This window comes from Periplaneta americana, chromosome 15, assembly GCF_040183065.1.
Source record: "Periplaneta americana isolate PAMFEO1 chromosome 15, P.americana_PAMFEO1_priV1, whole genome shotgun sequence".
Lineage (NCBI taxonomy): Eukaryota > Metazoa > Arthropoda > Insecta > Blattodea > Blattidae > Periplaneta > Periplaneta americana.
Genome location: NC_091131.1, coordinates 148137020 through 148155449, shown reverse-complemented (window position 1 = coordinate 148155449; position 18430 = coordinate 148137020). Strand labels below are relative to the sequence as shown.

The 18430-nt window shown below is 33.2% G+C and overlaps 1 protein-coding gene and 1 long non-coding RNA gene across 7 annotated transcripts in view; one reads left to right on the top strand and one right to left on the bottom strand.

Annotated features, from left to right (window-relative positions):
- Positions 1–10612, top strand: part of LOC138715436 (CD2 antigen cytoplasmic tail-binding protein 2 homolog) — a 100310-nt gene extending 89698 nt beyond the window's left edge. Inside the window, exon 3 of the mRNA XM_069848340.1 lies at positions 10262–10612. Coding sequence (XP_069704441.1) covers positions 10262–10308 — 47 coding nt within the window. The 3' untranslated portion in view covers positions 10309–10612. The remainder of the gene's footprint in view (positions 1–10261) is intronic.
- Positions 1–18430, bottom strand: part of LOC138715437 (uncharacterized) — a 125627-nt gene that overhangs the window by 65442 nt on the left and 41755 nt on the right. Inside the window, exon 4 of one of the 6 annotated variants that reach the window (XR_011336335.1) lies at positions 570–2223. The exons of the other annotated variants lie outside the window; for them this stretch is intronic. This is a non-coding gene — a long non-coding RNA (uncharacterized lncRNA). Of the gene's footprint in view, positions 1–569; positions 2224–18430 lie in introns of those variants that run through there. 6 annotated transcript variants of the gene reach the window in all.

Genomic DNA, 18430 nt, shown 5'->3' with positions numbered 1-18430 from the left:
GAGACATGATATCTCAGCCAAATATGATGATTAAGGAGCGGATTCCTATGTAATTAAATATTATTTTTGCGTGTGATAAAACACATTTAACAAAGTTAAAAATTCCGAACATGAAGTTTCAAGCTTAAAACCCGAATTTTATTTCACATAAAAACACATATTTTCACAAAAAATTATGTAAATACATATTTTCAGGAAATCTATTATAAACACATAAATCTTGGAGTTTTTTTACTTAAATAACTTTTTACAAGAATTTTTAAACATTTTAAAACTAAATCAATTATGTAACTCAGAAGGACGTTATCTTTTTAAGAATTCTTGGTTGCTTTGTGTTTCTAAGCGCTGTGTGGTGTATCCGTGATCCATTTTTGTAATAGTCCTAGTTTCGCCTCAAGTTCTGAGAACTGCTAGGCAGCATATCAATGTTATTATTAGGAGAATAAATTAACATAGATAAGGAGGAGAGATCTTGCAACACATAATTAGGAATGTTTATTGTTGCTGAAGATGATTTCATTCAACGCTTTGCTTGTGAAACACAACAGATAAGAGCTTGGGTATGAATATTTTATTTTTTTTTTTAATTTAGACCGGCCAGAGGCCGTTTACCAAAGTTATCTCTTTTGTTTTCTGTTTTTAATTTGTTTTCCTTTGTTTTACTTATACTAATACAAACACAACACCCATGCCCGAGGCGGGACTCGAACCCACAGCCCTTCGGAGCAAGCGGTAGAGACAGTCCGTGCCTCTAGTGCTTGCGCCACCCAGGCCGGCTAATTTAGACAAATCTCTCGCCTCTCGTTCGGCAATACGTCTTGTTGTGATTCCCTGATATCGGCTTCGTCAATCGATATCCTTCAAGATATACTGAAAGATGGTTGTTTAAAAAACGATTTGGCTTTCATATTAGCAAATCTAAGCTTTTTGTGTGACACCACAAAAAAAAACTCGAAACATCCAAAAACCTGTTGTCTGAAACAGGGAGGTGCGTGCCGTGAAAATTAAACTAGACTCGCTACCAGGTTCAGAAGTACAAGTACTAAGGGACAAATTCCAGAATGTGTTTGGGAAAAACAGTAGATATAAAAAAAATGTGTAAAGTTGCTCAAGCATTGGAGGGTGTGCCTATAGATGAAGCTGACGGTGTATGTGTTTGTGACATTCCTCTCTTTAAATATGCACGTCTGACGTCCTGTGATGTGGAAAGATCGTTTTCACAGTATAAGTCGTTGTTCAGAGATAATCGGCAAGCATTTGTGATGGAGAATTTGGAGATGACCTTTGTTGTTCACTGCAATTCTCGGCCAACTACTAGCACTCAAGTGTGGTTGGTGAGTATCTAGTAACATTTTTTTTTTTCCAAGCTAAGTAAGGTATTTTTGTCATATTAAAAAAAAAATATTTTTTAATTTTTAGCAAATATTTTCGTACTTTTTAGCACATAAAAATAAATATATTTAAATTTTTTAGCACATAAAAATCCGCTCCCTAATGATGATACCAAGAAGATATTGGTATCATTTTGAAGCTTCCTTAGTGCCAGACAATGAATAAAATTACAATAATATAGTTAATATCTTTGGATTTTTTTTACATAATTATGGAACATAAAACACTGTCATATGTTACATATATGGTAATATTTAATTAATGTAAATGAAAATAAAAAATAGCTCTATGTCAGGCATTAAACAATAGTTTTAGCTATAAAATAGTGAAAAAAAAACTGTGGCTCTATCTTGAAAACTGCATGAGATATGTATCAGTTTTAAGTCAAATTTAAAAACAAAATAATTTTTAGAAACAATTTAGAAACAATTGCAAGGGATCTGTTCAGTTCATTCTCTTTCCGGTACTATACTCAATTGTTTACAAATTTTATAGGGCAATATTATGCAAAACAAAATTGTTTATATGTAAAGATGTACATATACCTAAAGGCAATTTATTCATTTTGCTTGTCTATAGTTGAGTTGAGATTTCTGAAAAGTCTAACAAGTTTAATTAAAAATAGAATCAAGAAGGTGCTTTCAGATGGTACAACATAAAGACATAAAAATTACATTATTTTGTTTTGTTATAAAATAAAATTAATTGCTCTATTGAAGGACAACGTTTTATAGCTTCTTCTTCTTCTTCTTCTTCTTCTTCTTCTTCTTCTTCTTCTTCTTCCCTTCAAGTATTAGGCCAAATGGCCTGTTACGATCTCACGTTTTATAGCTAAAAGAAAAAAATAATGACATTTCATCAACATACTCTAGGATTCCAGAATCACAATATTTTCGTTGAAATTTTTTAATTTTCCGAAAACGTAAGATTCGAAAATAATTGCAATGCAATGTTCATTACAGTGGTCAACAGTCATTTTGCGCCAGACATAACACTAACAAATTGTTACTAATTTCGACCTCCTGAATTAAAAAAAAATAACAAGAAAAATGTTCCATCAGTTTGGGTTTTCGAGGTGAACAATATAATTTTCTATGTATTTTATTTAAAAAATCACCATATTTCTTGTGAAACTATTTGTGATGGCCTATTATGTGGAAAACAATGTGTTAGAAACACTTGTGGAAATGTAAATTATTTTACTGCCCTTTCACGAATCTATTTGGAGGAGGTGGAAACAGGTTTGCGATATGAATTCGCTTGAGTTGACATGATTTTACTTGAGATGTGTATTTATTTCACTCTGAGCTTTGATGACATTACTGTAGTTTATATTTTTCAATATACTACTCTGTAAAAACCATTTATAGAAGCAGAAATTGTTTTAATGCCCTTTTCGTTTCCATTTGGAGGGGGAGATTCAGGTTCGCCACATGAAATCACTTCAGATTACCAGGAGATTTCCTTGATGTTAGTATTCTGTATAAGACGTGTATTGCTTTAAAAAGTGTTTTAATGATAACATTCAAAGTATGAATGTTTAAATGTGCGGATTTGAAGGTTGTAGCATTGTTTCTTAGAATGCAATTATGGCTACACAAAATCTTTCTGTGCGAATGGGATATGCTCGAAATGAGCATTATAAAATAAAAGTATGGCCAACACAATTACTAGAGCCAGGGAAGAAAAATATTATACATCAACTCATTGTACCTCAAAGTAAAGTAATTTCATCCCGTTTACACATTAAGTTAGGGTTAATGAAGAATATTGTTAAAGGGATGACTCATGAAACTGATGCATTTAGTGACTCAAAAATAAAAGAGAAAGTTTTCAACGGACCACAAATTACAGTAATAATGAAGGACAATCACTTCGAATCTTAGTTGGAAGGAAAAGAGAGAGCCGCATTCAAGAGGCTGTATTAAATTTTCTGGGTAACCGTGGAAGTTTATTTTTATTTTATTGGGTTATTTTACGACGCTGTATCAACATCTAGGTTATTTAGCTTCTGAATGAAATGAAGGTGATAATGCCGGTGAAATGAGTCCGAGGTCCAGCAACGAAAGTTACCCAGCATTTACTCGTATTGAGTTGAGGGAAAACCCCGGAAAAACCTCAACCAGGTAACTTGCCCCGACAGGGATTCGAACCCAGGCCACCTGGTTTCACGGCCAGACGCGCTGACCGTTACTCCACAGGTGTGGACACCGTGGAAGTGAGTACAACTAAGAACTAGTACAAAATTTACTGTTGGCGTTTGAAGCTATGGGTTGTAACATATCCCTTAAAATTCACTTCATTTACTCCCATCTTGACTTCTTTCCTGAGAATTATGACAAATTCAGTGATGAGCATTGTAAGCGCTTTGATGAAGAAATTTTATCTATTTAAAAAAGATACCAAGAACAGTGGAGTACCAATATGCTAGCAGACTATTGTTGGACTTTAGCTCGTGATGTACCTGATGTCCAGTATAAAAGAAAATGCAGAAAAAGAAAGCTGTAATCTTTTGAAGAGTGAGTATTTAACTTTACGGTCGTTACGATATATAAAGCAGTATTTTGAATAGATATAAATTCGAAAAATTTCTTAAAAAACCGTAACCTAAAACTGCTTTTTATTGTCATATTCGTATTCAGAAGGTTAAAATTATGTAGAAAACATGTATCACATGCCCAGTGCAAAAAAAAAAGTTAAAATTGCTTACACAGTGACCAACATTAGTTTTGAAAGTAATTACTAGGAAATAGACATTTATTGCAATGATCGAATGTCGAATTAACCTATTTCTATAGTATTATTGTTTGAAAAAGTTTAGACTCCTACAAATGTTTCTAATCTATGTCTTCTATCAGTAAGTTCATTACCACATGATTGACATAATGTAGTATCAGAAACTGTCGTAGTGTGATAAAAAGCGGTGAAATTTCATCTGTCTATTTTCACTTGTTCAAGAGAAAATGGGGACACATGCAAATAAATGTAATTTTTTAAAAACCAAATACACAGTTGAACACGTGGTAAGAACTATATTTCCTTAACTGCACAGTCGCAACATTGAAGTTCATCTCCTATTATGAAAACGCAGCCAACATAGTATAGAATGAATTTCTCCTGCAGAATTAATAAAACAAGAGGAAGAAGAACTCCAAACCAAAGAGTGAATTTTATAATGATAAAAATCAAGTAACATGAGTGCAATACATAACTGCATCATAAAATGTAAGTTATATCAGTTTCTTTACAAAACTCAAAAATATGGTTTAAATATAAAATACGAAAACGACAATATTTAAATTCCATTGCGGCCGGTTGACTACATTTAAAATCAGGTCGAAAGTTCTCAACACAAGTACCATCAATTTTCTTACCTACAGCTTCTAATCCCTGACGCTAGTTCCAGTTTTTCATTCTCTATGGAATTCGCGTTCATCGCTCAACGCGTTAACAAAGCCCTCTTCAACAATGCAAATGACATATTGGACCGCCATTTTGAGTTTTAATTTCTTTTAAAGCAAGAAAAGATAGCGCTTTATGTGTATTGAGGAGCTCGGTTCGATTCTCATGGGACAATCAGGATGAAGCTCTTTCCACTGAGGTAAGCTTTCTAAGTTATATTAAGATTCCTGCTTGAAAACTACAACAGTAAGTAGGGAATAAAACATTTACGTTTCGTAGCGTCAATGGCTATTCTAGGAATAAATGTGTATATTAGGGGGCTGATAATTAAGACTGCATTGGACAGGCATATTTAAAAACACTAACGAACGCATGACGCAGTTTAAAAATTACTGAGGACAATGAGGTTTTATGGTTATAATGCATTACACTGTTTTATGGCCATCCTTCCTTACTAATAGTAATAAAATAAATCATATAATGCTACACATGTGAAAGTTTCGAAACATGTGAATTGTAAATAGTATTTAAACAGTATTTTAAATTTGGATAATACTGCAAAATGTATACAAACTCACGAAAATACGAATCAATAAAAACATGTAATATCACCAATAAAAATTATTATAATATAATCGTAACAGAAAATAAATAGGTAGTTTCCTAGTACCCGGTACTCGTTAGATAGATCATTTTTGTGTTTACACAGTGGCTCCTTTCTGAAAAGAATTTTAACAGTTTGTTACTAGATGTGATTCTAGTCATTTTATAATATAATTTTGGGCCAGGGAAAATATGCATCTTTTATGATTACACAACAATGGCCGACTTAACAGCTTATGTAACGAGTACCAGGTACTAGGAAACTTCCAATAAATAATAATAATTATTATTAATATCATTAATACAATTAAAGATCTAAAAGATATATAATAATTATCAGTTCCATATCTGGGTTCTCTGCGTATTTATCCATGAAAACAGATTACCGAAATAGGCTAAATGAAGATGCAGAAATGAGGCTACACCTTCCCGCCCTAAAACCAAATAATTATACAAAAAATATGTAGCCTTTTAAAAAGAACATATTCACTCCACCAAACAGAACAATTCAGTTCTATATTTTATATAATTACGTGTGTTATTTATTAAATATTATTAAAATATATTAACATTTGCATCGTAAGCATTACTTTTTTTATTCTTTTAAAGATCTTATGACCGTTCATAGTAGGCCTACTGAGTAAAGCGAAGGTGCACTTCAAACTAAACTGAAAATACAAGTTTTGACAATGTATGTGCATTATTAACATAGTTTCAATCCACTTACACCCACTTCAATAAATTTGTAATAATAATTACTTAGGCCTACAAATGGCTTTTAAGGAACCCGCAGGTTCATTGCTGCCCTTACATAAGCCCGCCATCGGTCCCTTATCCTGTGCAAGATTAATCCACTCTCTATCATCATATCACACCTCCCTCAAATCCATTTTAATATTATATTTCCATCTACGTCTCGAACTCCTCAAAGGTCTTTTTCTCTCCGGTCTCCCAGCTAACACTATATATGTATTTCTGGATTTGTCCATACCTTCTACATGCCCTGCCCATCTCAAACGTCTGAATTTAACGTTCCTAATTATGTCAGGCGCATGCAGTTCTGCATTGTGTAACTTTCTCCGTTCTCCTGTAACCTCATCCCTTTTAGCCCCAAATATTTTCCTAAGAATCTTATTCTCAAACACCCTTAATCTCTGTTCCTCTCTCAAAGTGAGAGTCCAAGTTTCACAACCATACAGAACAATGTGTAATAATAATAATAATAATAATAATAATAATAATAATAATACATTCTAACACTAATTCTAGCAATAAAGGACCTTCGAAACCCTCCCATACCACATATGAAACTTATTTGATTTGCGTTGTGTTAATTTTATTCATGTTCTAATGAAGGTGAGAAATGCATTAATATTACTAATGAATAGCCATTTTTTAGAAAGGAACTAAGTCAAAATTTCCTGCTATTCAGGAGCGCAAAGAAACTTATTTTCAAGAATAGGCTAAATATGAGTGTACCAGTCCCGTACTATAAATATCAACTTGAACTTGAAAGTATTAATCATTTCATCAGTAAAAAAAGTTACAAATTTTGACTTAGTTCCTTTCTAAAAAGTTTTATTCAAATATACAGGTTGAATATATAATGTTGTTGTTGTTTGCTAGTGCTGAATTTCTGACAATAAAATCATTAACTCTCTCTCTCTCTCTCTCTCTCTCCAGTATTTTTCACTCAAGGACGCTAAGTTGATAGTGGCTGGGTAGTGTTGAAGATGATTTTGATCCATTTCCTCACAGGTGGTTTATATTAATTATTGGATAAAGTACACATATTTTATCACCTAATAACATAGTATCTGGGTGACCTGCGGTAATGTAAGCTTAAATTCTATTTGTTCCACATAAAATACTAATTTTTACTGAATTTCAATATAATAATAATAATAATAATAATAATAATAATAATAATAACCCTATTCTTGCGAGGGTTGTGAAGGACGAGTATTTTCCCTGGACCAAAAAATGAAATACAAATTAAGTAACAATTTGTATTTTATTGTGGACCTACTACTGAAGTTGTTCATATTCATTCTTTAGGTTATCCTAGTAGTTAAGAAAACAAAGTGTCCCGAAATGCCATTTCTGTGTTCATCATTTACCAACATTTGCCCCCTGTGTTTCTTAAAATAATACTTATGTTGCACGTTAATTTTTATTTCTTCTTGTTTACAACTTAAACAATGATGCACAAATCGGTCAACACAAAAAATGACTTCCTAGGTTACACAATGCACGTTATTGAAATTGGTGTGGAGTGATTTATTATGGATAGTATACAAGGCTGATTTAGAAACGTGTTAAAGAAATTATTCTTACATCAAATGTATGCTTCATGGACTAAAATTATCGTAGATATAATTAAGTTAAGTTGAATTCACAAACATGTTGAAGAATTTCTTCTTGTGCAAAATCGGATGCAGCCTGGACCAAATGATCATATCTTTATTATGTAATTTACTTTATAAAGTTTGTTCAGGCATGGTTCGGAATAGATATTGAACTACCTACTCATGCGCAGGGTACGATTAAATATAAACTTACAATTAAATAAATTATTAAGGGAAATTAATATAGGGTTTAATAATTAGTTGCTATGTATTAGTCTCATTCATTTATAGTGTTCGGCACAAGGGCAGATCTTTCACTACAAACCCAGCATTCTCCAGTCTTTTCTATTTTCTGCCTTCCTCTTTGTCTCCGCATATGATCCATATATCTTAATGTGGTCTATCATCTGATATCTTCTTCTGTCTTGAACTCTTCTCCCGTTTACCATTCCTTCTAGTACATCCTTCAGTAGGCAGTTTCTTCTCAACCAATGACCCAGCCAATTCCTTTTCCTCTTTCTGATCAGTTTCAGTATCATTCTTTCTTCATCCACTCTTTTCAACACAACCTCGTTCCTTATTCTGTCTGTCCATTTCACACGTTGCATTCTTCTCCATATACACATTTAAAATGCTTCTCTTCACTTCGTCGTAATGTCCATGTTTCTACCCCATACAATGCTACTTTCCACATAAAGCACTTCACTAGAGTCTTCTTTAGTTCTTTCTCCAGAGGTCCGCAGAAGATACTCCTGTATTAGTTTTATATCCTTGTGAATATTGGTTATAAATTTTTTTCAATTGTGATCCCTTTATATCATAATTGTCGACTCTTGTTTTTGTAATTTCTGCTACTTTAGCCTATTGCTTATATTAATTGTTTATTTTGCCTTCTTCTTTCAGCTTATCTACAGCGCGGTTTTGATCTCCCGACCATGAGCATTTGCTCATACGAGAGACAAATTCTTTAATTTATATATATGTTTTTTTTTTAATATTTGACACGTACATTTTTGTTCGACGATGTAATAGCTCTTTTAATGAATTTTTATGTCTTTTGTATTTAACACCTATTTTTGTAGTTTCCTGACTGCAATAATTGTAATCGTTATTGTAACATGATTGTTTCCCAAATAAATTGAAAAAAATTATAAAAATATAATAATAATAATAATAATAATAATAATAATAATAATAATAATACTTACAAATGGCTTTTAAGGAACCCGCAGTTTCATTGCCGTCCTCACATAAGCCCGCCATCGGTCCCTATCCTGTGCTAGATTAATCCAGTCTCTATCATCATATCCTACCTCCTTCAAATCCATTTTAATATTATTCTACCATCTACATCTCGGCCCTCCCAAAGGTCTTTTTCCCCTCCGGCCTCCCAACTAACACTCTATATGCATTTCTGAATTCGCCCATACGTGCTACGTGCTCTGCTCATCTCAAACGTCTGGATTTAATGTTCCTAATTATGTCAGGTGAAGAATACAAAGCGTGCAGTTCTGTGTTGTGTAACTTTCTCCATTCTCCTGTAACTTCATCCCGCTTAGCCCCAAATATTTTCCTAAGCACCTTATTCTCAAACACCCTTAACCTATGTTCCTCTGTCAAAGTGAGAGTCCAAGTTTCACAACCATAAAGAACAACCGGTAATATAACTGTTTTATAAATTCTAACTTTCAGTTTTTTTGACAGCAGACTGGATGATAAAAGCTTCTCAACCGAATAATAACAGGCATTTCCCATATTTATTCTGTGTTTAATTTCCTCCCGAGTATCATTTATATTTGTTACTGTGGCTCCAAGATATTTGAACTTCTCCACCTCTTCAAAAGATAAATTTCCAGTTTTTATATTTCCATTTCGTATAATATTCTCGTCACGAGACATAATCATATACTTTGTCTTTTCGGGATTTACTTTCAAACCTATCTCTTTACTTGCTTCATGTAAAATTCCCGTGTTTTCCCTAATCGTTTGTGAATTTTCTCCTAATATATTCACGTCATCCGCATAGACAAGCAGCTGATGTAACCCATTCAATTTCAAACCCTCTCTGTTATCCTGGACTTTCCTAATGGGATACTCTAGACTAGAGCAAAGTTAAAAAGTAAAGGTGATAGTGCATCTCCTTGCTTAGCCCACAGTGATTTGGAAACGCATCTGACAGAAACTGACCTATACGAACTCTGCTGTACGTTTCACTGAGACACATTTTAATTAATCGAACTAATTTCTTGGGAATACCAAATTCAATAAGAATATCATATAAAACTTCTCTCTTAGCCGAGTCATATGCCTTTTTGAAATCTATGAATAACTGATGCACTGTACCCTTATACTCCCATTTTTTCTCTATTATCTGCCGAATACAAAATATCTGGTCAATAGTTGATCTATTACGCCTAAAACCACACTGATGATCCCCAATAATTTCATCTACATATGGAGTTAATACTCGATTAAAACTGTAAAATTCATTATTCCACATTTCTGAAATTTTCTAGGAACATCAGGAGCGCATGCAGTTGGAAGGCATCGACGCCAAGAATGACATGCAGCCCATGGAGTGGGAGTCTGCAACTAACCCAGTCGAACATCTGGTTACAACAGAATACCAGACAATGGAATGGGATACCCAATGGAAGTAATGCTAGTGAACTAATCGTTTCGCCAACAAGGTAAGACCTTGCGGCTTTCATCTTCTTTATTAGGTCACATAACTTAATTAGCATGATCTATTACTCCAGCAGTATTTCTGGTCCGCACTGCACTAGCAGGAAACTCAGGGTTTAAGATTATTTACCTACAGAAATATAAGGCTTTTGTTTTGAGAATTATTCTAATTCAGTGGTGGGCAAAATGAACGCAACCCACAAGACAGGATTTAAATGGCAACTACATACAGTGGGAGGGGTTGCACTCTACAGTGCAGTGACGGATTTACAGACAGTTGCGCCACTACACTCCTACCTACCACATGTAATTAGAATAGTCCATTCACTTGATATTTAATTAATCATTTTTCAAAGTATTTTCTTCGAAATTGGGATTTATATCTGTGTATGCTATCTTCAGTTGCGCAAGAAGATGAGCATCGCTTAAGGGGAGTCTGTACTGCCTATCCCAGCAATGTAAATTTCATCTAATTTAGGTACACTTGTCTCAGGACTTACATAAGATACACAGTTGAAATTTTTAGGGGTTATTCTTCAAGTATTATTGTATGTAACAGGCTAAAATTACGGTCTTTATCTATTATTGCTCTGCTTTACATTGATGGGATGGCAGTACAGACTCCCCTTAAGCGGGATCTGTGGCTGGATTTCATTTTAGAAAACAGCTGTTCGCACTGGTAGGTTGATGAATACATACCGTCATTTCCCACAACTATGGTTCTGGAACACAACTATGGTCCACGATACAACCATTCAAAGATCATTGCAGAAGCAACATAGACCGTTCGTAGATAGCTGCAGTGACTTGAATTCAAACTACAGTACAGCAAGAATATAGACAAACGACGTACTACGTTATGGAGTACAAAATTTGAATGGTTGTATCGTGGACAATAGTTATGTTCCAGGACCACAGTTATGGAAAATGACGGTACTCATTATTTTTTAAGCAAACTGTCTAAGCAGTGGATATGTAGTACTGGACATCTTTTAAAAATTTTAGCCCCCAGTAGACCTTCACATTTTGCTTTCAAGAAGCCATCATTCTGCAAATCCAGTACCTCTAACTGCAATTCTGGGATAACATTTTCAATTTAAACATGAAAAGGAGCGGCAAAAATATTGAAATCTTTCACCATCCTTTGAAAATCACTGAATCTGTGTTCTTTGAACTCGTATAACAGGTGATCTATTTTAAGAATGTACATATTTAAGTTCGCATCCTGAATACTTGTAACTAATCCTAAACATGAGAAATGAAAGAACCGCCTTTCTTGTAAGTGTGATATCCTCTCGATTCATATGATTCTGCGAAAGACATTGTACCACTAATGGAGCTCTGAAGTACAGCAATCCAGTATAATCCGCCACGTACACGCGCAGTATTTTCATGGAGTGGGGAAGGGGAAGGTAGGGGATAAGTTTGATGCTTCGCTGAGGTCTGACGTCACTGCGACCGCAGGAATGCCCACCATTGTTCTAGTTAAATGATTGCATTTTTATAACATCTTGAACGGGCAATTTTAACGAAGAAAGAACACTATGTTCTTTCGTATAGGTTTTGTGTCTTTTGGGATTTAGGCAAAACCAACTGTTACAGACCGCGTACAAAAGTATTAATCACAGATCTACGAGTATGTACTGTATAGATACGGAAAAAAAAAATGGAGCTCCCTTATTGTTCTAGTTTCGCTTACCACACACTGTGCATGTGCAGTAAACAAGTGCCCCTGTAATATGCTACTTGTGGACAGTCGTGCGAAACTGTTGCCTACTTACCAGTGGACTTCCATCAAGACTCGCTCCATGAAATAATTTCGAGAAGAATAAGTACTCAGTGCGTATGAGAATGCGTAGCGCTTCTGTTTCATTACGATTTTATTGAGACGGGCTGTTCGCTCTTAGTAGCGCCTGTTCGGTCTGCTTAGCTATGTTTTTTCTACGCGAATCATCAGAGGACTGAAAGCAAGTAATGGTCTCTTAAACCAAATTATAGTAATTTAGCAATTCCTTCTGATGACAAAACATAGGAACTTCACCAATTTTAATACCTTTCATAGTATGTATTGAAACAATTAGAAACATAATTCGACCTGGTATGTACAACAATAATGTCAAAGAACACTAACTCCAAAATCACAACTTTACAGGAGAGGCAAAAAACAGTTCAATTGTGTATATTTTCTTATGTTACTGCTTTAATTTAAGAGATATGTTGATAAAATTTAAACCATATATATATAGGATATAACCTTAAAGACAATAGAATACATATTTTCTAGAAATATTTAATATTGACTTAAAAATTAACATATTTTGGAGATAGTGTTCTTTGTTACTGACACGAAGCATTCAATTTAGTAGATAGTGTTAAAAATAAATGCCAAAATATTGAATTCAAACACTCTAGTAAAAAATTATAGATCTATTTGACAATGCAAATTAATAAATTTAACTTATTGTGGAGAGCTGCAATTATCATATTTCTTCTTCTTCATAAAGGAATATTATCTAAACTCAAAACATATCTGCATTATTATAACAGTGCCAGTTAATATTATTTATAAAGCATAAAAGCATAATGTTATCATTATTAGATTAATTTATACTATTATCTGAAATAATAATTTTAACAGTGCATTTATAAAATAATAAAAGAGTAAAAGTTATCTTCAATTTACATTGCATTTTAGAACAACAGTGTTTTTAAATAGTTGCTAATGTTACACTACTTTAATTTACCACAGCTGATGAGGAGTTTCGATGAAAAAGTTATTTAACTAATTATCAATTTATTTTTAAAAATAGCAAAGCCTACAAATTCAGTTGATTTAAAAGTCTGTCTGCACGTAATAAAACGAAAATACACACTTAACTCAGAATTTATACCCTAAATGACATTGAATAAAATTATAATCTGAATAGGATTATATTTGATTTTATTCAGTATTTGTTTTGAATAGTATCAATATCCATACCTCTCATATAAAAATTTAAAATTTCTTCTTGATTTTATAATCACTTATTGCTCTTCATTTTGAGTATCTTCTTCTACGATTTCCTGTTCATTTTTAAACTGTTGTAAAGGAAATGGTAATTTCCTGGTATAATGTTCTGTTTACACAGTTGCAATACATTATTCATTTTCTAATCTTGTATATTTTCAGTGCACCATGATCCTTTGGTTTAAGTTGAAGATTATCCAGCCTAAATCCACGTGTAATCTTCCTCTGTACCTTGAATTTATGGAATTCTTCATCATAATTGTATTTAAAAAAAATACGTGTTCACTGTCACTTTTCCGATAATGGAACCACACTATATCCAGCCATCTACAATGTTTCCATTAGTGTCAACTTTCTTGTTCTTTATTAATGTCTTCTGAATTTCTCTTACATCATTACATTACTCTGTTCCACTTCTATTTTTGATACAGCTCTAACTATAGTATACCACTCTGATGGATCAAATATTTCTGTATATTTTGCTGTTTTTTTTTTTTCAATGTGCGTGCGGACTGTGTCCATTTGTGAATTTCTTAGTTAAAAATAAAGTTCAATTTGAGATACGTCCAAAACATTCACAGTGTAGAGGAGCATGGTTGATATAAGCACAGTCCTCCACAGGTATCAGACATGAAGCAGAACCTTTTACCATTATGCAGTTTTTTCATTTGAGCAAAGACATGATGGTACCTCTGCAGCTCCCCTTTCTGCAATTTTCTCGTTCCATAAAAAATTTCCTGCTGTTCTGTTGGCTACATCCATACTTGGTCAAATTATGTACAGGTAATCCACGTTTATAAAACACTCATTCCATTTTAACATCTGGACCATTGCGCACAGGTTCAAATCAAATTTAAAAAAGTAAAGATCATTTACTGATGCTCTAAATTTTGTAATTTTTTTTTTACTTGACGAGCTGCTTCCTTCTTTCAATGTGGGACTGATGAACTTCCTCCGTCTCTATCTTCTTACTTTCATTGATCCTTTCTGGAATTATGAAAAGGTATATTAAAATTATTTTTGAAAATATGACGATAATATGAAAGGTTTTTCTGCTTTAACATTAGCATTCCTGTGTCCCCCCCCCCCAACATTTAGGCCCGTCATTGCTCCGGACGCACTGCAACCTTAGACTTATTGGGCTGCCTATGTTTTATAATTTAATACCGATTCATCAGCCCTGCTACCTTGATTAAGGTATACAGTCCAGATATAGAAATCGGTTCAAAATCTGAATTTTTCTTTATACAATTCATACATATTTTTGTAAATTTAAATCACAAGACAGATATTCTCTTGCAGTTCGTTTCTTGTACTCTTGTTGGACAGTACTCTTGAAAATGATGCAGTGTGGTTCACTATACATTCACGAGTATTTTCAGATTTCTTTACTCCGTGTTCATGCTTTCCTCTTCGATCAGTTTTCACTATGTTATTGTCACTTTTTTCAAAATATATTCTATTATTGTGTTGGATATGTCAAAGATGGCGAGAAAAAAAACCCTTGCATATCCATATGTTTTCTTTATTTTTCACCAGGCAAGAACTGGTGTTTCGCCTTCTAGATTCATCCTTTTTGGATTTGGATTTCCTTCACTTCTGTAAGGCCCATAAAAAAATTGCCGCTTCAAATCGTTATTCTCAATATTCCAATATTGTTTATGAATTTCATGTTTGTCTTTAGCACTAAATGAGAGGTTGCATTTAAGAAGACATTTTGTACAATCTTTGTCTAGAACTTTTTTTACCAGCAATTTCTTTCCACTATTTAAGGACTTGTGGGCTTTCCTGTTATCCAGCGTTGGACATGGACTACTAACAGCTATGCTCTTATTAGCTTCATCACTCATTCCTTGCGAAATTTTATATGTCGCTAAAGCCAACTTCACCATTAACCTGCCCCTAATATTCGATCTGAGTATTTCTTAGCTCTAATAAAAAAGTATCAAATTATCAGAGCAATCCTGTGCTGCGTCTCTTACAAACTGGATTGATTTAAGAATTCTTGTTCTATTAATTAAAAAATTATAAATTCTCTAACAATGAACAGTATGGTGACTGTATTACATTCTTCGTTGTATATTCTGAGGCAGTGTCAACAATAAAATCTTAGAAATGCTAAATAATTTAGTGACAAAGAACACTATCTCGACTTAGTGTTCTTCTAGTCTATATTTTGTTACTGTCAAAGAAAACTAAGTCTAGATAGTGTTGTTTGACACTCAGCATCTGTCTAAATTAACACAACACTATCTCCAAAAAAAAAAATAAATAAAACTATTATTTGTAGAGACATATTACTTTCACACTATATAAGGGCTACTTTGTACAATATGATACTATAAATAACTCAAAAAGTCGATTTTTGGACTTAGTGTCCTTTGACACTAAGCCGTCGAAATACAGAAAGACGGGAGTAAGCTTATTCCAATATTCATGTTAAACAGTGTGACGTACACAAATTTACAATATGAATAACACTGGGCAATTCTGTAAAGCATAGCCCAGTGATGTCAAAGCGAGCGCATTTTTCTGACCTTGATGTCGTGCGCGGGCAGCAAGCGCTAAGTATGGAAAGAGGAAGGGTTGTGTATATGAATAAGCAACCTGTTGGATTAAGAAAACAGTAGTGCACAAACTTCAAACAAAACGTGAAATTTTATGTCGTTATTTTTATATGGCTTCTTTCTGTTTAATGTTATCTATATTGTCTGTAAAACAGAAGTACTAACACTGATTTCTTAATATTGTACTTGTGTTTTAAATCTTAATAACATAATAGAGAGTTAAGAAGGAATATTCACTTAAATTGCATAGTAGTATAATATTATACTGTATTAAGTGGATGAAATACATCATTCATAAAAAAAATGATATTCCAAAGAAAGAGACTGAGTGTGACATGATAAGTTGGGATTTATATTGATTGTATCTTTAGCCTTACAAAAGTAATCAATAAACTAATCAGGTTAAATTTATATTGTGATGAGTAGCCAGACCAAATGAAAAAATACTGAAGCTCCACTGGCAGTATCTCAGTCTGGTAAGATGCCGATTTTACTGCATCTACAAAGTCTGCAAAATCATATACTTTATATCCACGTCTTTTCACTGACTGTTCTACTTTGTGATGAAAGGATCAGAAGCCATTAACGAATGGCCTGGTTCAAAATAACTTATCACAATTTCATTAGTACTTACTTCATTTGAATTAACAATGTAAATCAAAAATGAAAAGAATGTCCAATTTTTGTTCTGGACCGTGCAGTTGTCCAACCATAGAGTAATTTTGAACAATCTCTCTTGTACTTGAAAAAGTTGTAGAAAGTGCTTACTATTTCTTCTTTGCTCCTTTTAAAGAGAGCCTCGTGCCGGACAGCTGCAAACGGCTTGCACATTTTTTGTTTTGTTCCCCACCCCCAACAGGAACGAAGCTCTCATGTAGACAGTCAAACACTTGTGAATATAGCTACCTTAAATGTGTCTAGTCTTGGCAACAAGATAGCTCTTTGAAGATCTGCATAATAAATTATTTTGTTAACCTCTTCAATTTTTTCAGCATCTTCTCTATATTTGGCCCGAGATTTTGATGCTCTCTCAATATGTTTTCCACATTTTACAAGTTTAAAAATTAGTGTCCAAATTTTCCTTTGTGTAGCATTGAAGATTTCACAGTTTATCAAAAGATATGTCCATTTCACTGGCTACCGTTCTGTACTTTTCATATGAACATTTTTAATTAACATTCTGAGTAAAAAAATCATGGTGCATGGCAGTCAGCGTTATATCACTTGGTAAATAAAGACGATTAGATGCATGTTCCCTCCGGTAATGTACTAATGTGATATGGTAGGATTAAATGAATTTATGTGTCTACGAATAATTTCATTGTCCATTTCGTTGTCTCTAAAACATATGTGCATATGAACTATCAGTCCAATAGTGATAAAAATATAAATTATTTTACTTACATGGTGATTATAATGGTGTTTCTAAAATAAGGTTGAGTAGAATCAATATTCTGTGTTTTGGCTACATAACAACAAACAGGAAAATGAAAATTGACATGTTTTCAATAATAAGCTAGAAAAATTAATCGGAACACACCTTTCATATTAATTTTCATGATCAACAATGAATTAATTATAAGAACTATGTTTAAACTATGAGAAATGAGTATTCGGGTAGTGGCGATTACATGCTGAAGGATTTGTTACTAATGCAGTTACGTCTAATTTGACTAGAATGGCGAATAGGAAATACTAAGCGAAAAGAACGTATGCCTGAGAAACGGCCTTTTTGCTTAGAAAAATGAACTTCCGCCAAATTCGCTTAGGAATTCATATTAATTTTGAGATACGGCTTTCATTAAATCACATCTTAAAAGCACAATTTATTGAGAAACGGCCATTTCCTTTAGGCAATAGATATATTAGCATCTGAACTATCCAATTATTTCAAAAACTGATTTTCAGAAAATCATTGAGATACGCCCTTTTGGCTTGGGAGGGCAGAATATGCAAGCTTAATAATGAACTGATGGTGTGGTGTTTTCTTTGGGATATGAGATTGAAATTGAAGTAAAAATATGTATACTTATTACTAATTTCGGAAGTTTCCTAGTACCCGGTTCTCGTTGCATAAGCCATTAAGTCAGCCATTGTTGTATAGTCATAAAAAGATGTATATTTTCCCTGGACCAAAAATATTTTACAAACTGACTAAAATCACATCTAGTAACAAATTATTAAAATTCTTTTCAGGAGAAACATTAAAAAAATTAGGCGTTACATAAACTGTTTTATGTGGAAAATGAAGATACTATGTGCTACATTAGACTTTAATCTCTGAGTATTATGATAATAATAAATCTCTTTTATTAGACCCTTTTCTACTCGTAATATGACGGTCTTTCCCCAGTAATTGGGAGATCATTTTAGGTGAATTAAAGGCGAAGCTTTCATTTTATTAGAGTGTAATTATTTTATTTTTT